General features: G+C 41.8%; 1 protein-coding gene across 9 annotated transcripts in view; it reads right to left on the bottom strand.

Annotated features, from left to right (window-relative positions):
- MLIP (muscular LMNA interacting protein) overlaps window positions 1–23,461 on the bottom strand; it is a 168,108-nt gene extending 144,647 nt beyond the window's left edge. For 3 of the 9 annotated variants that reach the window (XM_074947825.1, XM_074947827.1, XM_074947826.1), the window contains exon 1: window positions 23,308–23,460. In XM_074947825.1, the coding sequence (XP_074803926.1) occupies window positions 23,308–23,370 (63 nt within the window). In that variant the 5' untranslated portion in view covers window positions 23,371–23,460. Of the gene's footprint in view, window positions 1–23,307 lie in introns of all 9 variants that reach the window. The other 6 variants (XM_074947828.1, XM_074947831.1, XM_074947832.1 and 3 more) reach the window with 3 other exon arrangements.
- Window positions 23,462–25,826: the final 2,365 nt, after the last annotated feature.

Here is a 25,826-nt window from a genome sequence, read left to right as displayed (position 1 = left end):
GTGGCAAACTAGGAGTTTTGGATAGCATGTGAGATGCTCTCCCCCTAGGTTCAGGGATACCCTCAATAGTGTGATAGCCAGCAATAGATCAGTGGTTGTGACCTGCAACAAATATGCTATGTTTTCTTTCCTGTCTGAAGCCAGGAGAGACTTCCTGTGTGTAAAGTGAAAGCTGGTGGCTGTGCTAAAGGAAAAGATTCTTGAAGTGGAAGGACAAGTACAGACTCTACAGAGTTGCAGAGAAGCTGAGGAATTCTTAGACAACTAGATTCAAGCAGCATTACTATACCAGATTCCAGAGAGAAAGGTACTGACCTCCAGGAAATCAGAGGAAATCAGAAAGGAGACTTGGCAATTCCTAGCTACCAGAGGCAAGAAGATGAGTCTGCATTCTGCATGGCTGGAAACAGATGAGAATGGACAGGCTGTGACTACCAGAGAGAAGAGCACCGGGATGAATTCCTCACAGGATGAATTTCCAATCCTTACCAGGTCTTCAGCATGGAAAATGGGGAAGACATCTAAAGATCTAGCTGACCACATTAAATGGAGAAGTATATGGGACATACCTGTGGATGGCTGTTTGGCCCAACCTGCAAGAAAATCAAGTGTGTCCATAAAGATCTACAACTGTCCAAGGAACTCAATCCTTGCTGGGGATTCACTGCTCAGAATAATTTAAAAAAAACAAACATTCTGCAAGGGACGGGCAGACAACAGGACGATGTGCTGTCTTCCTGGAGCCAAGGCGTGAGACATCACTCTAAAACTGGACAAGCTTCTGAAGTCAATGGGCAAAGGTCCACTGGCAGTGGTGCATATCGACCCTAATGACATGGTCATGGGATACATCTCGGCACTGTCAATATCATGGGATACCTCAGATATAACAGATTACTTCAGGGAACTCAGAAGCATTCTGAAGGAGAAAAATGTTCAAATGATCTTCTCAGAGATCCTACCTGTCCCATGAGCAAAGGAAGATGGGCAGAAGGTTCTGGAAGTGAACCACTGGCTAGGTAAGTGGTAGAGGGTAAGTGGAACCACTGGTCCACCTTCTATAGTTTGGATGGTCTTCACCTCAGCAAAAGAGAAGCCAGGGGACAGGCTGGGTAGGGTAAAGTAGTCATGAGGGCATTAAAACTAATAATAAAAGGGGAGGGTGACATGAACATTCATTTAGCAAAAAATATAAAAAAGTTTACTAAACTTATCGCAATACTAAAGGATCTGAAGAGAAGAAATTCTTCAGTTGCGTGTGCATCAATGCTAGGAGCCTAGGTAATAAGAGAAACTGTACTTGATCAGTTATGAGCACAAATTTGATCTAGTTGGTATTACTGAAACTTGGAGGGAAGATTTATGTGATAGGAATGTAAAATCAACAGTTATAACCTATTTAGGAAGGATCCAGTGGACAAAAGGAGATGGGGAGTGGCACTCCATTTCATAAATGACATTTGTCAGTGACTCAAACCAGTAATCCGAAGAAAGTTCTCTTTAATGCTTATGGATCAATGTCCAAAAAGATAAAGTACAGGACAGGGTATTAATTGGTGTCTGCAGCAGAACACCAAATCACACGGTTTGAGGATGACTGGCTCCTTAAGTACGTATTTATATTGTGTAGGGAAAAAAGCTGTGTTATTATAGGGACAGATGCTAGAGGTTTCATGCTCCAGAATTTATAAGTGTTATAGATGATAATTTTCTTACTCAAAAAGTGTTGCATCCAACATGGGGGAATTCAATATTAGACCTCATCTTGACAGATAAAGAGGAAATGAGCACAGAACTAAAAATTAGTGAAGAGGTGAGGGCAAGGAAACATGGATTTTTTTTAAAAGGGAAATCATGCCTCACCAATCTACTAGAATTCTTTGAGGGGGTCAATAAGCATGCAGACAAAGGACATCCAGTGGATATAGTGTATTTAGAGTTTCAGAAAGCCTTTCACAAGTTCCCTCACCAAAGGCTCTTAAGCGAAATAAGAAGTCATGGGATAAGAGGGAAGGTTCTCTCATGGATTGGTAACTGGTTAAAAGATAGGAAACAAAGGGTAGGAATAAATGGTCAGTTTTCAGAATGGAGGGAGATAAATAGTGGTGTCCCTAGGGATCTGTACTGGGCCCAGTCCTATTTAACATATTCATAAATGATCTGGAAAAAGGGGTAAACAGTGAGGTGGCAAAATTTGCAGATGATACAAAATTACTCAAGATAGTTAAGTCCCAGGCAGATGGTGAAGAGCTACAAAAGGATCTCACAGAACTGGGTGACTGGGCAACAAAATGGCAGATGAAATTTAATGTTGATAAATGCAAAGTAATGCACATTGGAAAACATAATCCTAACTATACATATACAATGATGGGGTCTAAATTAGCTGTTACTAAATTAGCTGTTATCAAGAAAGAGATCTTGGAGTCATTGTGGATGGTTCTCTGAAATCATCCACTCAATGTGCAGCAGCAGTCAAGAAAGCAAACAGAATGCTGGGAATCATCAAGAGAGGGATAGATAATATGACAGAAAATATCATATTGCTTCTATATAAATCCATGGTATGCCCACACCTTGAATACTGCATGCAGATGTGGTCGCCCCATCTCAAAAAAGGAATTGAAAAAGGTTCAGAAAAGGGAAATAAAAATGATTAGGGGTATAGAACGTCTTCTGTATGAGGAGAGCTGAAATGCTGTGTCCAGTTCTGGTGTCCACAATTGAAGAAAGATGTTGATAAATTGGGGCAGGTTTATTGAAAAACCAGGAGAATGATTACAGGTTTAGAAAACATGTCTTATAGTGATCAACTCCAGGAACTCAATCTATTTAGCTTAACAAAGAGACGGTTAAGGGGTGACTTGATCCCAGTCTGTAAGTACCTACATGGGGAAGAGAGACTGGATGGATAAAGGGCTTCTCAGTCTAGCAGATAAAGGTGTAACAAGATCCAAGGGCAAGACTTGGAAATTCAGTCTAGAAATAACACCCCATTTTTGAACAGCGAGGAACAATTTACCAAAGGCTGTGATGGATTCTCCATCACTGGCAATTTTTAAATCAAGATTGGATGTTTTCCTATAAAATAGTTTAAATGGGAATTAATCCAGGGAAGTCCTATGCCCTGTGTTATGCAGGAAGTGAGACCAGCTGATCCCTTCTGGCCTTATAATCTATGAATCAGGACATAGTACAATATGAAATCAGATTATGTGAGAAAAAACTACAACTATCAGCATCAATTATTCAAAAATGTGAGGTGCATAAATAGGCAAATCTAAATATAAACTATAATAAAATTATGAAAGAAAAATAAATAGAAAAGGATAAAAGGCATCAGAGAAAATTTATGTAAATTATTTAATGCCACTGATGTATCTACTAGGGTGTCACAGTTTCAGCTCTTTCAGAACTCTTTTAAAACCACGGTGCTCACCATTAAAAATCATGCCCATTGAACATGTTAGCACTTTTCACAACAGCAAGAATATTTCGCCTGGGACCCTGGCCATATTTCAATCCAAAATTTCCCCGCAGGTTCATTTATCTATAGTAGCCTTAACTTCCCACCTAAAGGGTTGTGCACATACACTGTTAAACAGCTGCCACCCACACTCTAACCCAAAGGTACCTGTATTTCAGTGGTGAACTAAATCCTTTTATAAAACAGGCAATAAAAGTGAGCATTGATAATAGCTATTTATGGGCCAGACTCTCTGCTGGCATTAATCAGTGCAGCTTTATTTAATGTGTTCAAAGCACTCTACAGACATTCACTATCTAATCATTAATAAGATCTTGGTGAAATAAGTATTTCACTGTACAGAAAGGTGAAGTGATTTATACAAAGCTTTGCCCTAAGTTAGTAGTAGAGGCAAGATTAGAACTCATGACCCCCAACCCTTTGTTTATTCTTCTAGACCATTAGATAGCACAAGTTAAAAAGTACTTTGGAATCCTTGGAGAGGAAAGGCACTATATATATTTAAGCTATTATCTTCTCATTAGTGGTATGACAGAGATGACGAGTACAGAACACTTGCATCATGATGATTTATTGAAAATTAGACGGGGCCCCCAAACCGGAACAGTAGATCTAAACTATCTTGAACTTGTGATCTAGATATGGACTTCATGGTACAGACCCTTCTCTATATGATGGAGCCGAACTGGATCTCTGGTAGTTTGGTTACAGTTCTAGATCTGAACTTCACGACTCAGACCCTACTTTACTGTGGCAATGAATGCTCTGACACAACAGCAACTGAGCTGTATAGAAATGGGCATGAAGAAATAATTTCTCTCTCTTTCTTTTTGGAGGAGGGACATCCTTGGGACACCAGAATATTCTACCAGAAGTAAAATGGACCTCCTCACTAGCTGCTCAAGAGGCTGCTAACACCCTAGTAGCTGCACAAAATGACACTCCGCAAAACAAGAATGCTTCTAGTGCTGGAGATTCTTGGATGCTTGCTGACTGACTCAGCTGAACATGGGAGGACTTGTGATGTACTTAAATCATTTTTTCCCTCTACCATTTGTGCACTTTGAACTAATTAAAGTGAAAATATTATTCCTAATAACCTAGAAGAAATCAAATAGCTCAGACTTGGTAAAGACTTGACATCAAAGTGTAAATTCATTTGCAAAGCAGTAAGTAGCACTTTCTGCCAACCCATCGCTGTAGCAATGAATTCCTCTGCCATTAGAGAGAGAAAAGTTGTGGAATGGATTTGTGTTGTCAGGCTCAGAGCCAAGAGTTTTACAAGCTAATGTTCACACTGTCAGAGGCAGAGACTGGCTTTGTTTTTATTCTCACAGTAACTTTTCCTCACTGATCCATCAGCAGCATCTGCCTCTGTGGATAATGTTCACCTGCCATCCCACTGAAGAGTAAGGGGCAGAATGGCTGCCAACAATAGGGACAAAAATAGAAAAATTAAAAGGAAGGTGGGAGAACACACACAAAGGAGGAAGCATTAATCAAAAAATTCTCTGTGACCTTTAGAGCAGCTGTACTTAGAATCCTCTTTAAATTCCTTATTAAACATTTAAATCTTCCCAGAAATGGGCTGTCTGTGATTAGTGGACAAAACTGAAAGTCGTTTGAAAAGTATTGTTATGAGTTGGGTGAAACCTTGTTATGGGTTGAGTTAAAACTTTGTTAAGATGCATGTTAACCCTTCACTTAAGGTAGTTGAAAGGAACATTTATGGAGCCACACCTAAAACCAGGCCTAATAACATCTGCGCATGAACTAGCACCATGCGGGCCAAGGATTTGTCTTTGTCTACACTAGCACTTTTGTTGGTAACGGGAGTGGAAAAAACACACTAAATTTCCAACATAAATTTCACCAACAAAAATGCTGGTGTAGACAGCACATGCCAGCAGGAGAGATCTCTCCCACCAGCAAAGAGCAGCTACATGGGAGACCTTATATCTATAGCAGTAGAGCTGTGCTGCTGTAAGGTCTGTAGCATAGACATAGCCTTTGACTGGGTATAGTGACCAGGTGGGGGATGGGAGAGAAGTTGCTTGTGTGTGCATATTCATTTAACTGGGTATTGTGAGCAGGCTGGGGGTGGGGGTGGGGTGCAGAAGAAGGGTGAGAAAGACAAGCTGGAAACTAGGGAGGCTAAGAAGCAGGAAGAGAGCCGAGCACCTGTATACACAAGTTGACTCTGGAAAAAGCTAGAGCGCATGCTTTTGGGTCTGTTAGCTAAAAAGACTTGGGACTATAAGCTAAGAAACTGCTCGTTTTGTTCTTGATGTCACAATTCAGGGCAATTGCACTTATATTCCCCCTCTATGCTCTAACAAGGACACCAGCTCTTATGATTCTGGCTCCCCATATGTCAACTCTCTTGGGTGGAGACCTTCATGCCTCTTCTTTCTGGCCATGATATTTCCAGACTTCACAGTTCCCTGCCTGCACTGTGAATTCTCCTATAAATAAGGCCACTCAAAAACCAAACTCTGCTTTGCTTTGCTTTCTCTTCAAAAGCTATGAACAGTTGTAATTGCCCATGGTTTTAAGTTACCACACCACTCTTTCTAAGCAAGCACATTTATTCTCAAGGTGAAAGCATTACAGAGAAAACATATTAAAAACAAAATAATCTATATGCACGCTTACCGAAGATCACACACTCCCATCTCTAACAAGGGCTGTGGTCAGTGTCAGGTCTTACAGTCCTTATTCCTTAAAGATTGAGGTCTACCTCGGGGACAGAAGGTCCTGTCCATTGCTCAGGTCAAAAAGGGGCAACAACATTTTTAAGAAGGGAGTAAAACCCATTTAGTTCCATATCCACTGCTTTAAGATGGATGAGTTTTCACTGCAAGTTCTCTCTCTCTCTGCTGCATGGGAGGACTAGGCCTTTAAGAAAATATATAGCACCAATTCCACACACACTCAAGAAACCTGCAAATGAGACCAACAAGGAAGAACAGGCAACACCAAAGATCTTTTCGTAAAATGGGCTTCTCCTCGTGTGGCCTGCACCATCTGCTCTCCAGGCTGCCTGGTGAGGGGTTGACTTCCTGATCCATAATTGCTTCCTGGAGCGATGCAGCTCCCAAAGAGGGCAAGTGGTTACATGCCACAACTTGGACAATAGTGTGTAAGATTCCACAGTGGTCTGAGCCCAGACTCCTCAAAACAGGGCTATACCTGCTGCAACATTCATGCAAAACACAGGTGAGTTAAAGAGACTGGGCTTAACGCTCAGGTCTGTCCAAAATAGGCTTGGTGTAGGATCCAGGGAGAACAAAGGTGGCTGTCCCACAGGAGCCCCCCAACATGCTTATATGGGAATAGTCCAGGATGGGGCAGCATAAAGCCTGCTATGTCTGCCCTACTCCACCCAGGGATCCCCCTATTCTGAGTTAATCCTCAGGTAATCAGTTAAACCAGGGGTGTCCAACCTTTGGCCTGCTAGAGCATTTAATAAAGCCTGAGGCCTGCTTCAACACAATATACTAATGGCATTTTGTCATCGTTTTTACATCATTTTAGTTTACACAAGTGTGTAAATAGACTGTACTGTACATACAAACAACCTATCTAAATACAACCAAAACAAGCTGAACCTAAAATATAGATAGATCAATACAGGTGACTTTAAATCTTAGTAACATATGTAGAATGTGTTTGACCCACATAAGGATGCGCTTAGTTTATGTGGCCCTCCTATGTAATAAGGTTGGGCACCACTGAATTAAACTAAGCCAGTTTTGCATTGATGGAATGACACAAAAGTAGTCACCGTGAGAGCCATGATCTGGCCTAGTGTTACAACTTTAAAGCAACTTCCCTTCCATTGGTCTGGTTCTCTGCTCCCTGTACGTTATTTTAGTAGAGCTGTTTACTCATAAGGGTAGTTGGTGTAGAAGCCAAACATCTACTTGATACTATCCAGTCTGTCAGTCACCAATATGATTCATTATCAACAGGCTCATCTTCCATCTTTTTGGGAACAGGGCGTGGAACTGCTAAGAATAGCAGCAGAATTTGACTACAGACTATTTTGCTGGGGTACACTAAAATCTTATTGTGTAACTCATTCTGGTGACTGAATTGCTGCAGCCCTACTATTAAGGAAGGAGTGGGATAGTAAGGGAAGAAGTGCTCTTTAAAGGGTTTTAATATGTGCTAGAAACCAGCCCTATCCCCTCCATTTCAAAGCAGTGATGTCAGTTAGCCATGCAGCTTCCATCAGAATTAATTGCTTTCATACACTAAAACATCCACATAGGTTATTTTTTTAAATGTATAAGCATGTTTTTTTTCTAAACCGAAGCTAAGAGGTCAGCTTTAGGCACAACCAAAGCAGCACTTGAGCTTGGATGGACATCTCAGAGCTGTTTGTGTCAAAAAGTATTTCATGTCTTGCTCAGACTCCTTATTTACAATGTCAGCCATAAATTGAACTGTTGTATTACAACATCTGTTACAAGAGATGTATAATAAGAGCTAACTCTTGTGACAGACTGAAAATGAACCCTTTTGCTCACTCTTCACCTTACCAAGCCTTACAGAGGCGCTATTAATGACTGAAAAGCAGAAGCAGGCAGGAAAACTAGGGGTGGGATTCAGTGATGGCACTTGAGGTTTCTAAGTCCAGCATTTAGGAGTCATTGGCATTCACAAATCCTCTGCTCAGTTGATGCCTAAGTAGCCACCATTAAAGTCCCCAAGGCACCTAACACCATACTTTGGCCCCTAACTTACACCTAAGCCCCAACAGGTTTCACAAAGCTAGGCATTGCCCCATCTTTCTTGCTTTTGGGGTCCAATCCAGTAGACACGCTCTGAGCACATCTTAACCAACACAGAATGGCAAGGGGAGGAAGAAAACCCTCTTACAACCTTTAGCCCAGTAGTTACCAGCACTCACACAGGACATAAAAGACCACGGTCCAATTACACCATCTGCTTAAGGGGGAGCAGGGATTTGAACTTGGGTATTCTACCTCCTCACTGAATGCTCTAACCACTAGGTTAAAGAGGCATTCTGCAACAGTCTCTCCGAGCCAGAGAACATTTAATTATTTACACACAGTGGAACAGCCTCAACAAGAGAGGCTGAGAAAGCCCTCCCCCATAATGTCCCATAGTCCAATGGTTAGGACACTCTCATAGGAGGTGAGAGACCCAGATTTGTGTCCCTGCTCCTCATCAGGCAGAGTGGGAAATTAATCTGGCTTAGTTGCCTAGCTCCTGGAGAGGCGTCAGAACCAACAGAACATTTATCAGATGAAAAGGAGTACTTGTGGCACCTTAGAGACTAACGAATTTATTTGAGCAAAAGCTTTCGTGAGCTACAGCTCACTTCATCGGATGCATACTGTGGAAAGTGTAGAAGATCTTTTATACACACAAAGCATGAAAAAATACCTCCCCCCACCCCACTCTCCTGCTGGTAATAGCTTATCTAAAGTGATCACTCTCCTTACAATGTGTATGATAATCAAGTTGGGCCATTTCCAGCACAAATCCAGGTTTTCTCGTCCCCCCCCCCCCAACACACACACACACACACAAACCCACTCTCCTGCTGGTAATAGCTTATCTAAATACTTGTGGCATCTTAGAGACTAACCAATTTTTTTTTTTTTTTTTTGCGAATACAGACTAACACGGCTGTTACTCTGAAATTTATCAGATGAGTATGGTAATAAACTGGCAATGATGTAGTTCAACGTGTTGCAAACAAAGGCAATCCCACCATTATATTTATATCATCCAGTATTGCTCCATGGTCATTTATGCTAAAATGACTGGTTACTAATATAGAACATACCCCTGAATCAGCATGCTGCAAAGGGCAATCTCATTCCTAGGCCCAAAACTAAAGTCAAGCTGGAACGTATCAGTTGTCTCATACCTCTGGAGATGTGTGGTGAACCATAGTGCTACAAACTTCTGCAAACACTTCAGAAGAAATGGAAGGTTGAGAGATCACACGAAAATGTGATGTATTGTTTTGGGACAATATGCTGACGAGTGAGCAGGCTACTTCAACACTGAAGTAACAACAGCCAAGGATGGACATAACCTGAAATCAAAGGGAAACTAACCATGGAAATAATAATAGTAAAGTAAATCAAGCAAAGTACCTATGCATTTCTAGAAAGGATTCTTTACTGCAGTACGTCTCTTGCCCTCTTCCTACGCTGACATTTTTCCTTCACACAGAGCAAGGTTGTACTCAGACAGTTACTCGAGGGCATGAGGGAAAATTTTATTGCTAGATATATTGCTACCCTTGGAATCTCTGCAAGGAGAGGTGCCATTTAAAAAAAACTATTAATGCCTGAAGAGAGTCTGAAAGATGAGTAAATAATGCAGCCAAGTGCCATGTTTGGGATGCCAGAGAGGTTGAGAGGTAAGTCCTGTGTAAAACTCAGTTTCGAGAATAGTAGTGATGTGTGGAACCCAACGGCAAATTGATAATGGTAAATAAAGAGTAATTCTCCAGAATCACTCTCAATGACGAGGCAACTCCTGGCCCTAAGGAAGTCAATGACAAAACTTCCATTGACTCCAATAGGGCCAGTATTTCACTCCATATATCTAAACATCCTACCTATGCAATACAGGACACACTGCAGGAGGTCACATTTTACAATAAGGATTTGTGATTGGTTTATAAATATTTAATGATTAATAGATGTTAATGTATGTTACTGACATGATCTCTATGTGTCAGACAGTTATGAACACATCAGTAGAAGGTGACATAGATGGATATAAGCCACATTTATAAGCAATCTGTCGATCTGTTGGAGTCTAACAATTGATTTCCCATTTTAAAAAAAATCTAGGAATTATTTATTAACTCTATGTAAACTATTTATAAATGGAATAAAGTGTGGTTGTACTAGATTAATCAAAAAACCTTACTGAGCACTTTGCACAGATGTAAATGGCTACACAAGGTGCAAGGGGATGGAAAGTCCAACCCATCGTGTCCCCTCTTTTTGTTCTCTCTTTTCCCTCCTTGTTCTTCAATATCTTTCTGAAATCTCCGGTTTATTGAAGGATTGCATTTATAGTTTTCAGTATTGCTGCACTTTTCATCTCTTTCCTAATAGATTCAGAGATTCCCAGGCCAGAAGGGACCATTATAATCATAGTCTCACACTCCTATAGGTGATAGAACTTCCCCAAAATAATTCTGAGTTGGTTTTCTCTACGTTGTTTTTACACCCCTGTTCCTCTCTCCCACTCTTTTCCCCTTCCAGTGTTTTTACATTAGCATGTTTTTTTAAGGGTGAGGGTGTGTATTTCCATTCTGTATCCATTGCTTCACCTATGCTTTCATTCGTAGACTTTCTGAACAACCCCTGGCTGCTGACATGTTGTGTGCAGCCCAATAATCTATTAATATTCATTGCATGTAACTGCTTCATAGGATTATTTGCTTTGATCACTTCAAAAAGATTTGATCCACTTCAAAAAAAGATAGAACTGAAAGGGACCTCGAGAGCACACCAACAGGATTAGCCCCACAGGCAAGACAGTATTCCCTCACCTAGTTTGAGTATCCTGCTTTAGGGCCTCTGGCAGAAGCATCGTTTGTTATGGGACAAAGAGGGCGGTTGCCCCCCATGACTTTTCTTAGATCTATACGCTCCATTAGGTCTTCCACTTTTTGCCTCCCCTTCCCCCAGACTTTGCAGGATAGAACATTCCCACACCTACCCATAGAATTCTTCGGAAATGATGCCCCTGGCCTCTGGTTTGAGCTAGGGCTCCGAGCTGCTTGTTAGCTGTGTGGTGGCATCAGGGCTTACATGGCTTTGAAAATACCAACCAGCAGAAACTTTGTCGCCATGGAGACTTAGGCACCACCAGGAGTTAGGCGGCAGCTGGGCAGAGGCTTTGAGAATGACAGTGGTGTCTAAATGATAGGCTAAGGCACCTGCAAGAGGCAGAGAGGCTTCTAAGTATCTTTTGATTCCAGGATCTAGAGACTCATTTTTCAGAGTATTTAGGATTTTATAGCATGTCCAAAACAATGTATTTTTCCCTAACTATTCTCTGAAATGGCTGAATTATTTTGGCTGAAACTTTAAAAAAAGAAAAGAAAAAAAAAACAGCCTGAGGCAGACAATCAGCATGCAACATTTTAGGCCAAACAGTTAAAGTTTGGCAAAGTTATAAGCAACTGAAAACTGGATCTTATAATAGAAAGTCTTCAGCATCCTTAGAGTTGACACAACCAGCTATGTTTATAATAAATCCGATACTTCAGTGCTTGTTATCAGACAACAAGCATGTCAGTTTCTGAGATGTACCATGATAAAGCACAATAAAAAATTCAGTTTGGATAAATGCTTCTGATGGAAATTCAAACTGATCCACACAAACCCTGCTTGAGTCTCATGAACAAACACAGGTTCATCAGATTTGGTTGGGTGACATCGTGTTATAATGTGATGATGTTTGCAAAACTGGATTAAGGCAATGGTTACACCCTGGTTACACCAAGCCATGGGGCCCTCATTGGCTCCATGCCCATCATGCCACTCCTAATTTTGATCTGCTCCCCACTTGGATTGGTGGTACAGGGGCCCCCAGAGAGACAAGAGTGGCAGCAGAGTACTTACCTCAGCAGTCAGTGCTTAGGTGAATGCACTGGAATGCTGAACCCTCTCCTTCCTACCAACCCCTGCTGCCTGCAGAGCAATTGGATCTTGGATTTAACTCTAGATCTGGACAAAACATTTTTGATGAAATGAAACTTCAGCTAAATATGCTGTTTTGCAGACATGTATGTTTCACTAAAAACTTGTCTAGGGCACACAGAGACAGGGAGACTTTCTCACGCTTCTACAGCCTGCCATGGGATGTGGGAAACCCAGGCTCAAGTCACTGCACTGTCCATCTCAGGGTGATCACGGATGAAACTCTGCTCTGCATCAGGCAAAGCAGGAACTTCAATGTGGGTCTCCCACATCCCAGGCAAGTGTTCTAACCACCACTCTATAGGTGAGAGACAAACAGACAGTCGCTCTCTCTCTCTCTCTCCCGCCCTCTCCCAAATCTAAAAGCTCCGGTTTTGAGCTGAAAACGAACATTCCAATTCAATTTCATTTTCATGAAAACATACAAAAGGTTTCATTTTCAGTCCAATGCAGAGTGAAAACAAGTTTACAAACTTTGAAAGTTGCTATGAAATGAAATTGTCTTCTTCCGGTCAGTTCTAATACCCCATTGAGATGTACAGGGAACTTCACACCTCTTAAAGCTATTGTTCCAGGCGTTCTGTTCATTCAGGCAGATGTCCGACTGTACCGGTTACGCTCCAGCAATGGTTTTAAGCTTCTCTTTGCAACCATGAGGGCTACAAGCTTTACTCCTGAGGGAATTCTATGCTAAAAAAATTAAAATTCTGCATACAATATATTACAATTCTGCAAAATTCAGCAAATTTTATTTATCAATAAATAAATGTGGAGGCTCCAGCATGGCAGTGGGGAGCACAGGCCATTGGCTGCATGAACCATCCTGCAGGCTCCCGCCCCCTGCCCCTCCCCAGGGCAGGGACACGGCGGTAAGGCTAAACCCGACCCTAAAACAGTGCAAGGGCAGGGCCTTCCCCAGAAACACCCTGCCCCTCAGCATCAGGTGAGGTCAGGAAGGCTCAGCACAGCAGGATCCAAGTGTGGAGGGGCTCAGTGTGGGGGGATCCAGGGATGGGGTGAGAGGATTTGTGGGGCGAGAGGGTTCTAGGTGGGGCAATCTGGGTGCAGATGGCTCAGTGGGGGATCTGGGTGCACAGGGGCTCATTGAGGGGTTCCGGGTACAGGGACAATAGGACTCTGCAGGGGGGTCCAGGTGAAGGTGGTTGGGGCTTAGCAGGGATGTCTAGGTGTGGGGGATGGGGCTCAGCATGAGGGGTCTGGGTGTGAGGAGCTTAACAGGTGGCCCGGGTGCAGCTGGTTGGGGCTCAATGGAGGGCTCATCAGGGTGGTCCAGGTACAGAGCAGTGGGGCTCATCAGGAGGGGAGTTCAATGGGCCATCTGCCAGGCTCCCACTTCCCCGCTCCATTTCCCTATCCCCTTTTCTTCCCCATCCCATCCCTCTTCCCCTCCCTACTGCCTTCTGTCCCCTCCCTCCCCATTCTTCTCCCCACAGTCCCCTACCCACTGCCCTTTCCCCACTGACCCCATCCCCTTCCCCTTCCCCTCACTCCCACATCCCCTCCCCCTGCCCCATCCCATGCCCCTTCCTTCCTCACTGCCTCTTCCCCCCCCCCACCTCCTTTCCCTGACCCACCACAGGCACTCACCATTGTTCAAAAAACAGAGTGCCCAGCACACATATATATCGGGAAGATAACCAGCACTAGGACCCAGGAGGTGGCATCCAGCTGCAGTCAGAAATTGAGTGGGGGGGGGGGGCCAGCAGTGGCACGTGACCCTGCATGGCCCCCCCATGCCTCACCTCTGTTTGGTGGGCATTGCCCCCTCCCCCAACTATAGCCATTGGTGTCCCCAGCACTGCCCTCCCCCACACAGTGATTTACAACTTTGACAGCTGCTCGATGTGCCAGAAATGATGCTCCTGTGCTGCTGAGGAGCAGCACGTCACCGCTCTTGCAGCTTCCCTTTGCTTCCCCATCATTTTCTGTGGGGAAGCAAAGAACTCTGTGGGGGGACGTGAATTCTGCGCATGCACAGTGGCATAAAATGCCCCAGGAGTAGAGCTTACTTTTTTCCATGAAAGCTAATTGAAGAGTCTTACCTAATCACAGGACTCAAGGCCTTTATGCCTATGCTTTAATCTGGTCCTGGATGCTTTTGTTGTAGCATCATCATAATGAATTACCAGCCCAGCAGAGCAAGCTCTCCGGGAGGTCATTTTAAGGAATGCTAGGGGGCGCTGACCAGATAAGGGAGGAACATGAAGCCTTCTCCTCCTCACTGCATTCTAGCAATTGGCTCTTTTGGTGGTGGTAATATGGCTACACTACGATTAAAGTGTCACCTCATAATGCAGTTTGGATTTGGGCTCAGGTTTATGAGGGAGGGCGACTGAGGGCACATGACACTAGGGACACAGCTATAGAGAAGAGGGTAATGGAAGGAAACCTGCCTGTCTAAGGTACTTATATGGCCATCACCATAGCAAATGAGTAGCTCACAATCTTTAATGTATATCCTCAGGACACCACTGTGAAATAGGAAAATGCTCTTATCTCCATGTTCAGATGGAGAACTAAGGTACGGGGAAGCTAAGTAACTTGCCCAAGGTCACAGAGGAAGTCTGTGATAGAGTAGGGAACTGAATCCAAGTCTTAGGCTAATGCCCTAAAATTTGGACTATCCTTTCTAATCCAGAGAGGATACCACAGATGTGGAGGAGGGAAAAACTGAGCTTTGCAAAAATAAAAATGCCTTCATTTCTGTCCATCTCTGTCCTATCTTTCCGAATCAGTTTCAATCCATTTCTAGGGAGGAAGTTTGGGAACATTGCTGTCTAAATATTACCTGGGGACAGACATCAAGAGGCAGGCAGTGAAATGTGAAAAATAGCTAGTGCTCTGTAAAGTTTCTAAAGTAGTTTAGAACCTTTAAAACTAACTTTATCCTAAATATCAGTCTATTTAAAACCTCTCCCAATGGGGATAATATTGACAAAATGACTTGACATGTTCAGGTATTTGACAATTGCTGCAAAGAGAATATGGAAAATATTTTTACCACATGTACTGTATGTAATAAATGTTACAATGAAAGCACAGTCCTCTGACAATCCCCATTGCATCTTCCCTTCTCATTAATCATCTCCCTTCTTTTCCATCATTTACTGTCATAAGGGCTATTTCCAAAAGTTCATTTAGCAATGGATAACACTGACAGACTTGCAGTAACTGCTGCTGTAACGCTGAGTGCTTTTAAAATCAAAGAGCACTTTTAAAAGTGCAGAGATCTGTTTATGCAGGAGCTATCCTGAGTGTTTGTCTTTATGACAGGTTTTACTATCTATGGCTAAAGAGGGCTTGGGAACAGAAGAAGGTAATTAACCATTGGAACAACTTACTAAATGTCATGGTGGATACTTCAACACTGGCCATTTTAAAAATCAAGATTGGATGTTTTTCTAAAAGACATGCCTGGGAATTATTCTGGGGGACATTCTAAGGTCTGTGCTATACAGAAGGTCAGGCTAAATGTTCACAGCAGTCTCTTCCAGCCTTGGAATCTATGAAAACTACCTTTTTATTGTGGGGGGGCGGGGGGGGGACAAGCAATTGTTTGTTGGACAAACCCTCAAAAAGCCAGCACTGCATACAGAAAACATCATCCTATCTCCAATTTCACATTCCTGAGGGAAATCTTTTGGAAACACATGACAGTTGCCAACATTCTGCATGCTTCACAATCAGGCTTCGGAGAAGCACACAGCCCAGGCTATGCTTCAGTGCTAATATACTCAAGGTCTCTGCAGCCTTCACTACAGTGGCTCACAATGTGTCCCTGTTCCACTTGCATGACTTTGCTACAGTAGATGGTGCAGCATTACAAAGGTTCCAGTCATTCCTCACCATGAAGATCCAGAGAGTAAATATACAACTGCAGATCACCCCTGAAATGCCTCACCTGCAGGGTCCTTAGGATATGGTCCCCTCTCCTCCTCTTCAGCATCTCCATGGGACCACTTGGTGACAATTCAAGGAACCTGCTGCCAAGACTGTGGTAATGATACCATCTGTAGCTCTCCTTTTCCACCGATGCAACCACAAGGATTTCACAATGCCTACAGGTGACGAGCATCTGGATGAAGTGCAGTTCGCTTTAACCCAACTCAGGCAAGAGTAAAGTGGTGCCGATCAGAAAGGGGAAATACTTCAAGGACTTGCCAGGTTTCTGTCCTCCCCTTTCATCAAAGGAATCTCCCCCTCATTTGTCAAAATGGTGCACAGCTCTGGTCCTGTCTGATTCATCACTAAGCCTAGACAATCAGTATCAGTGGTGACAAGCATTCTGGCACCTGCAGCTTGCTAGGAAACTTCACTCCTACCTCTCAGATGACCCACACATTCAACACCTCCATGCAGAGTTATTGTATGTCACGGTCTCTGGGGCTCTAAGGGTCAGCAAGGCAGAAGCTCCAGTTTGTGCAGTTTACCCCACTGGCCAGACAGGACATTAAGAGCACGCCACCTTGGTGGCTCAGCTCCCTCCTGGACACTCAGTCCACTCCCATTGCCAGTTCAAGCCTTTGGTCCTCATCTTCAAAGCCATTCAGAGGTATGGACCAGGTACTGCAGTGGCCCTGTCTCCCTTTATGACCCACCAGGACAATTGCACTTTTTTGGAACAAGGCAGCTCAGAACCCATAGGAACTGCAGACAACACATCCCCAGCATGAGGGGGACTCAGCTATGACAAGCTCCCAGATGAAGTCAGACTGATGTGGAGTCTGACCAGCTTTAGAGCAGGCTGTAACTCACTCCTCTCTGATAAACTGGGATGATCTATTCACACACACAAAGCGGCACTAACTGCACGTGGGATGTACTGTGTTTGATATACACTGCTGAGAATAACTCTCCATTATTAACCCACTAGACAACGAAAGTCCGGGGAACAAAGAGATGAACTGTAATAGAAATAAAATCTTTAATTCAATCTCCTTTAAATGTAATGTTCTACTTAATTGACACCTGTATTTTCTCCAGTTTTCCAGAGCATATTTGCTTACTGGTACTGTCAACTTTTGTTATATATTGTAGCTGTCAAATTGACAATAACATTGATTGTGCATTTTATACCATGTTTAGGCTTCTTTTCTCTTTGCAGTTTTGTATCTGACTATGGCTTAGCTTGAATCCAATAGATTTAATTGATTTTAGGTTAAATTCTTCTGCATCATAATTCCCCTTATGAGCAACATAACTTAGTGTCACACTGGAACCCTGGAGAGTTGATATGTGGGAAGTTTAACCTAACTTGCTAAGGGTCAAACACTGCTCGCTTTAGTCCTCAGAGCAGCTCCACAGACTTCAATGGGACTCCTTTCAAGGCATGTGGGATTTGCATGAGTTAACATAAATAATATTGTAATAGTAGTGGAAAGAGGATTCACAACAAAAGTCTCTAGTTCAAAATCCAAGTGCATTTTTGTTGGATAAAAACGTATGGAGTGTTTGGAGAACTGAACTGATTCAATACTGACTTGGCAGCCCCCTAAAAGAAGGGTGAAAAATGTAGCCATGCCTGGTACTAAATGGGAAATATATTATCTGCATTGTGCTTTGACAGTACAGAGCAGCAGTTCTTGTTGTGGAAGAGGGATCACTAACAGCGCTGAAAACAATGTATCCTCCTCAGAGGTGAATCTAGTAAAGTGAGACTGGAAAGTATGGGGGGGGACACAACTTATATAAAAAAGCTCCCTCTTAGGTCTCCCTAAGAATGAGAGAAAAAGTGAAAGGAGAGACGTGCTCAGAAAACAGAACAGATAAGAGTTTTGGCAGAGCTGTCGGTTCACCACCGCCAAGTGATCCTGAACCAAGTGATTTCCCTCTGGAGGCAGGAGAGAGAAGAACAAATGCAGAGAACGAGGATTCCAGAGCACAACACCCTGCACCCAAGCTGCCTGCTGTACCAGCTCACTGATGCAGTAGCATTCTAGTAGATGGAACCTGTGTCCGATCTGCCAGAAGACAGAAGATATCCCATTGGATCCCAGAGGGCTGCCCTGCTGCATGACCTCAATCTCCCTCTTGATGGGTTAGCATAAACAGGCACGAGCTCGGTAAGAACAGAATCTATTTAATCCTGGAAGAGAGGATAGAGGCAGCTCCCCTCCTGTTCCTAACTCCAAAACACTTCTGCTTTCCCTGGGCAGAAACCATGCCCCACCCTGAACTCTTCCCAGGGATATTCTCTGAGTCAGGGGCCCTTCCCGTCTGGCAGGAGCATCACATCTTTTAGGGGCTGCCTGTGGATGTGCCACACACACAGACCCAGCCAGCACAGCAGCTCGGTCACACTATTTACATTTAGATATGTTGGAAGAGAAGTTCAGGTGATGGGACTTGCGCTGATGGAGTACACAGCCTAAGACCTGTAGTTTAGGTTAGGATTATTTATCATTTACTGGTTATGTGATGGTAGCCGCAAAAGAAAGACCCCGTCAGGATCAGGGCCTCATATGCGAAGCACTGTACAAATACATAGGAAGAGACAGATCGCACCCTGAAGATTTTGAAGGCTCAAGGACCCAGTACCAGATGAGGAGTGGAGGATGGAGGGGATAGATGATCACTGGCGCAAGTTTCAACTTACTTTGCTGTTTGTTTTGACTGGGGGTAGAGGAAGGTTAAAAGGAATGGCAGCAGTGGGAGTGTTAATGTGTCAGGGAACAGGGAGGGTAAGGGGGCTTTTGAAGGGAAGAAGAAGGGAGCAGTGGGGGGGGCAGGAAGAGTGAGTCTGGTATTGAGAGGGAAGACGGGGCGGGGGAAGGGGTGGACAACGGACAAATGCTACAGAATTGTAACCACAATTCCAGTAGGTTTGGCACTTGCTTTTATGTATGAGGGTTCTTTTTTGGTCCACTCGATAGGGAGATTGTCCTCTGCTCACTGGCAACAGGATCGGGGTCATTTGTTAACGGTGGCTTTTTTTTTTTTTTTTTTTTGCCTCAAGTCTTCATGAGGATTTATGCACTAGGTACTCACCTGTCAATTTACGATTACCATTTACAGAATAGGTAGCTCAGTGCTCTGAGGAGTCAGTGAAGCAATCTGAAGAGTAGGAGGGTATGACATTTGTTTGGAGGGAAGAAGTAAAAAGGTTTATCAAGAAGGCCACAGCACATTAAACTACCAAGAAAATATCCCAGTTTTCTCACTCCCTCACACTTAGCCAGACCTTCCTGATCCCCACTGTCCCTGAGACATCCAAGTGGGAGCAATCATTTTACTAATGGGGGCGTGCATACCCAGCTATCAGTTGAGGGAACTCCATTGTTTTTCAGGCAGATGCACAGGTAACATAAGTGTCTTTTAGATAATTGTAGAAATCTGTACAAGAGAGTTGTGACAAGCTCTACTTCACACCATCACAGAATAGTAACTTTTGACTTTGGGGGATTTGATTTAAATCATTTGGTTCAGTACTAGCTGGATCCAGATATGACTTGTGAAAAGCAAATAATAATTCTCTAGTCTAAATCCTTCAGTCCTTTCTTATATAGAGCACATATCATCACTCAAAGCACAATCCTAATGCCTCTTCAAGCAACACATGCTATTTTTTCCACTCTACATATTGGTTTGGCTTAATTTGTTGTCCTTCTGTGGCTTTTCTTTTCTTTACCATTATTTAATTTGCCCTTAAAGTCAATTGTGTTTTATAAACCTGAAAATTGGTAGTGCAAAGATTGAACATTTCTGTTAAGGATGCCAGTGTCAATTTGCTACAATTGTTCAAATAGGAAATAGATAAAATGTGAAATATAATAAAAGCCTTTCAAATGGCTGGGAGGAGAGTTCTTCCTGTATCAGTGGGTGAGAAATCAGGAATAGAATCAGCAAGATTATTTTGAACTCAGTATCTACCTTCATATCAATAGGGCTGTTCCATAAATTGTGCCTTGTGAGCATACAACAAAGTCACAAGTGTAAAAAGATAGCTCCATGAGTCCGGTTAGGCTGATCTATTGAAGATTAACAGAGGTAGAGGGGTTTTTAGAATACCAGTATCCATCTCATTTGACTTTACTGTTCACAAAATAGAACCAGCATAACCTTCCATTTCCACAGTCACTTTTAAAAAATTCTCCCAGAGACCCTGACAACAAAAATACTTGCTCCCGCGAGCCAAAATAAGGGGAGCTCTTTAAAGTAAAGTCTGGACATTATTAAGTGAGATGGTAGAGAGTGCCTTATATTTATGAAGTATGTACAAAGAGAACTTTTCAGGGTGTCTGGTGATATGGAGGACCAGATCCTCACTGGTCAGAGTAAATCATCCACACTTTCAATATAAACTGATTTACACTAGCTGAGGATCTGGTCCACAGTATGGTTTGAATGAGCAACAGAGCCAGATTTCAGAAATTTAGGGGGACAATAATTCCTATTTATCAAAGAGTCAGAAGGCAATGACTCCTTTATGTACAGTGAGGCTGTCCCACTTTGGAGACACATAGTATCTTGAGTATGAACTAGTCTCTGGGTAGTCACTGAACATTTCTGAGAACTGTAGAAACCTGTGATCAGAACTTTGTTCTAGTGAACAAAAGGGTGGAAATATTTGGAACAATCAGCAAAGTATAAGACAGAATATAAAATATTGCAGTGTAGTCTAATTCATAGAGTTTAAATTATAGAATTGTTATCTCATACAGCATTTATCTTTGTTTACACACTCACTATACACTAAAAAGAAAAGGAGTACTTGTGGCACCTTAGAGACTAACCAATTTATTTGAGCATAAGCTTTCGTGAGCTATAGCTCACTTCATCGGATGCATACTGTGGAAACTGCAGAAGACATTATATACACACAGAGACCATGAAACAATACCTCCTCCCACCACACTCTCCTGCTGGTAATAGTTTATCTAAAGTGATCACTCTCCTTACAATGTGTATGATAATCAAGTTGGGCCATTTCCAGCACAAATCCAGGTTTTTCTCACCCTCCGTCCCCCCACACACAAACTCACTCTCCTGCTGGTAATAGCCCATCCAAAGTGACCACTCTCTTTACAATGTGTATGATAATCAAGTTGGGCCATTTCCAGCACAAATCCAGGTTTTCTATACACTGAATACAAATATGTGGAAACATCAACAGTAATGTTTATACATGATATCTGGATTAAAAACTGACACTGATTCTTAAATTATGTTTGAACATTGAGCTGATCTGCTTGTTTCAAAGAGGAGAGACTCAGATCAGATGAGAAGCCCAGGGTGGATTACGAGAGGTAGGGATTTGGACTGGGAACCATCGTGTGGGGAAGAATGGGATTCAGGTGGGGTCTCTCGTCTGGGAGATGGGAACTGGGTGGGCAAGGAGATTTGGACTGGAATGAAGAGGCGGAGGATGAGAGAGAAGGGACAGGCCTAGGATAGGCATGAGAAGACAGGAGCAGAAAGGGTCAGTTTTAGAGGAAACAGGCAGAAGGGTCTGTGACCACTTCAGCACAATTCCCTCCAGAACTGAAATAGAGTTCAAGATTCCTGAGTCTCACCATTCTTCTGCCATCACCAAGTATTTCTGAAACTCGCTGGGAAAATCTCTCTCACATACACATCCTTCTCTAGTGTCTGGTCCATATAGAACTAGTAGGTTGTTGTCCTCTATTCATTACTTTGTTAACTGAAGTGGCAGAGGTCTGTATTGTGGATCCAACCCTGCGGCTGGCCCACATGCATGTCAATGTGATTCCAAATAATGGAATTTGTTTTTCTCAGTTGTTTTTTAAAAAACAACATTAGAAGAACATTAAGGTTGCAAAATCAAGTATTAAAGGTGAGGAAATGCTAGAATTAAAGTTGCCTGGGAAAACTTAAAAATTGGGCCCCCTTGTGTGTATGCATTATGATACAATCTTTAATTACATGTTTATATTATTTTTTTCCACAGGATCTATACAAAACTAGAACTTCAAGGCATATTTTTTCCTGCAGCTTGTATAAATTATCTAAGTGATTTAACCCTTGATATTTTTTCTTTACGTTTTATGGATCTTGCCATAAATGAGAAAGATGTAGTATTTCTTGCATAGTCTGAAGTATTAATAATGATTGACTAGCTTTCTTACAAAATACTAACATAAATAGTATCTGAAAACTCCTTCAGGTAGTACTGTTTAAAGAAACATTAATTTTCTACCTGAAAAATTCATAGTAGTTGAGACAGAGAAACTACTTAACATTTTGTTTCAAGATCTCCTAGACTCACTAGCCAACCTACCGCCATCTCAGTCAGGGTCTATGTGTAATTACCAGTTTAGGGTCAGATTCTGATACCAATATTATCACTAACATATCACCCCACCTATAGTCTCATTTAAATGGGGTTACTTGAGGAATAATTTACTGCCAAACATGAATAAACTCTGTCCCATTGTGAAGTGAAATAATAGACCATAATGCAACAATAGTATTACCTTGCTCTTAGGATCACAGTACATTGTCATCTCTATTTAAGAAAGAAATCAGCAATCACTTGCACTAAGTACAGCTTATCAATTTAATAATATGAATCATATGACACTTTGGTGATGTCTGGGAAATGACCTTTAGTATTAACAAGTTCTATTTTGCACTGTAGAGCTGTATTTAAATACTATGTTACTCGGATATAAAATTGCATTTTTGACCATTCTTTTTTCTTGTGGTCACCTATTTCAGTTTAAATTCATTTTCAAGTTTCCAGTGAATGAGCTGATAAAATTTCCTAATCAACCTGCCCTTTACTGAAGTATGTTTATGTAAAATAAACTGCAAGGGCATGAAAACACTCTGATAAAGAAATCCTGGAAGAAAAGTGATATGGGTTTGGTTATATAATTGTACTGAATTAGTTTTGCACTCTGCAACTGCACAAATGTCACTAATGAAATTCCATCATTTCCACTGAAAGATATCATTCATAATTAATTTCAACATGCAACACTAAGCCTGCTAATCTTCAAGGTCACTGGCTGGAGGAAGCATGGAAATATAACTGGAACCTTTCTAAGGTTCAACAGTTGCTTTGCCTTTCCTCCTCACCATTAAGTTTAAAATGTTTCTAGAGTAAACCTCAACATGTCTTACCGTCAGCTTCTCCTTTAAGGTGTGTTTTGCTGAGATTTCTTTTTCGTGCTTTTCTAACTCCATGTCCCAGAAAAAGACGCTCAGATCCTGGGTAGAAGTGATTTAATCTGACTACATATTAGATATCACTGTACTTTTCAAGTTGTGAGACAGAACTCTATCAGGCAGTGCTGGTGATAATTTCTGGTTAGCTAGTGTTTCCATTTATAGACGTAGAAACTTCACAAATAGAATCCTAGAGAGAAGGCAGGCAACTGGCCTCAGATAACAATAAATGTTATTTTGGCATCAAAGCAAACTGTTTAACATGAGTACTGTTGTAGCAGGGTTTTTGTTACCTGCCCCTCACCCCCACAAAATAAGCTTGTGTTAAAGACTCCCTGAAAAGGAACTGGAAAAATAATAGCTAGATCACAGTAGAACTTACTCTTGAATGCACAGTTTATTAGCCAACTAAAATGAAAATATGATTAGCTTGTATGATATGATGTTACACAGACACAGAATAACCAGAGCAACATTTGAAAAAGGATACATACGTTTGTCTATTGATCTTTCTCAGTTACCAGTGTCTGGTGTTGACACGGTCCCACTAGAATTTAATGTAGAGATATATTCTCCTCATGTCCTTCTAATAATAGGACATGGTATATTAAATGTCTTCTTGATCTTCTGAAATGCAGAAACAAAATCAAAACATTGTATCTGTGCTCCAAGTGTTAATACACTCAAAAACTAGTCAGTGTAGATATAAAATATCACTGTATTTAAAGCCCATTACATACCAAGGGAGATGGGCTTTTAAAGTGAGTTAACTATAGAAGAATAACCTGGCTTGGGTTCATGATGATAAAGTCAGGAGTCCAATATTAGAAACTGTGGTGGGAGGAGGTTGTCTCCTTGGCTGTGCTGTAGATTCCAAGGTTTACAACACAACCACTGATTGCTACATCAACTAGGTCAATGCTGGTATCTTCTGAGTGATTTGCATGCACAGTTTGTTCTGCAATTCCTAGTAACTAATAGGGAAAAATCCAATTGCAAACACAGTCGTGTAAAAAAAAAAAAAAAAACTACTTTGCTACTGAATCAGAATAGATTCTTTGATGGTTCCGAGACACATCAGAAAAATTAAACTTTCCTTCATGAAATTGGCACTGTAGGTGTCACATGCTCAGATTATATTAAGAGAATTTCAATTACTACTAGAGGACCATCCTCTTTTGCCTGAAGCACTCTGAAACCTGCTTCTGGTTCTTATCTAGTAAAAATCTAGCTTTGGCTTCATGGAATTGTTAACTTGTGTGCCACTGTAGAAGTGGCGGTCAAAGCTAAACACATATTTCTTCCTGCATTGCTTACTTTTTGTTGTGAACTGGACCCACATGATCTTCAGAGCTTCAGATGGGAAGGAAAGAGGAGTGGGGAAAAATTATGAGATATTCAATAAAACTGGCAAAGAAAAAGTTACCAAAACTCACATTTTTCCTTCTTTGTTCATAACAAAGAAGAAGTTATTTCTATAGTTATCTTTTATTCTCTCTTTTATCTTTGCTTTATAGATGTATAAGACCATGGGTGGAAGAGTAAAGGAAGGGAAATGTAAAGAACCACACACATTTACAAGGCGGAACTAGTAGAAAAAAATATATAAATTTATTTAAAATTAGGAGGCTTAAAAAAAAAACAACAACCCTCATTGATTCTTCGGAAAAAGCTGGGGCAAAAAACCCACAAATAAGCAGCATAAACATAGGGAAGAAATAGCATTGCCCCTCTCTCGATCAGGAATGAGAAAAGTACTAAGACAATTCTCTCTCACCTCTCTTCTGTGAGGATGAAATTCCTCCCTGGGCAGAGGGACTAGCACAAGGCCTATGCACCACTTATGCCATCAAAATAGTGCTTAAGTAGGATTTAAACAGCAGCTTATATTACATTGTTGCAAAGGGGTGAATGTCACCCAAAGTCATTAATCCTTCATGGAGCCATGCCACAGAAGCACAACGATGTTCCTTGTTCTCTTCCAGGCATTTTCTAATTTGAGTATGCCAGAGCCAAGTAGATTAGAAAATTGTACCATCTGCTTTCTGAAAATTCCCATAGCACATATGAAAAACTGAAATCTCTATTACTATTCATGTGGCACTTTGAAGTAATTTCAGATTACAGAAAGTAAAAAACTGTCCCAAGTCAAAATATTCTGCCCTCGTGTTGTAAAGAAAATAAATTTGCAGCAATGTAATATAAACTCTACCTTGGGGCCATAGTTTGATATCACTGCATCTTTGGTATTGTGGTCACTTAGTTATTGTGTTCACTATACATAGATGGATGGGAGTCAAATACTCAAAATTCACAGAAAATCTGCTTCAGTCCCCAAAGTGGAAGAAAAAACAATATGAGGTAGTCAGGGCCGGCCCACAACATTTTGGCACCTGAGGCGGGGAGCTCAAATGACACCCCCATGTCCCCTCACTTGGGCCAAAACTTTGAAAGGTCTCAATTCTGACTTCTTC

Source organism: Natator depressus, chromosome 3 (genome assembly GCF_965152275.1).
Source record: "Natator depressus isolate rNatDep1 chromosome 3, rNatDep2.hap1, whole genome shotgun sequence".
Lineage (NCBI taxonomy): Eukaryota > Metazoa > Chordata > Testudines > Cheloniidae > Natator > Natator depressus.
Note: the sequence above shows the minus strand (reverse complement) of the source record. Positions and strands in the feature narration are given on the sequence as shown.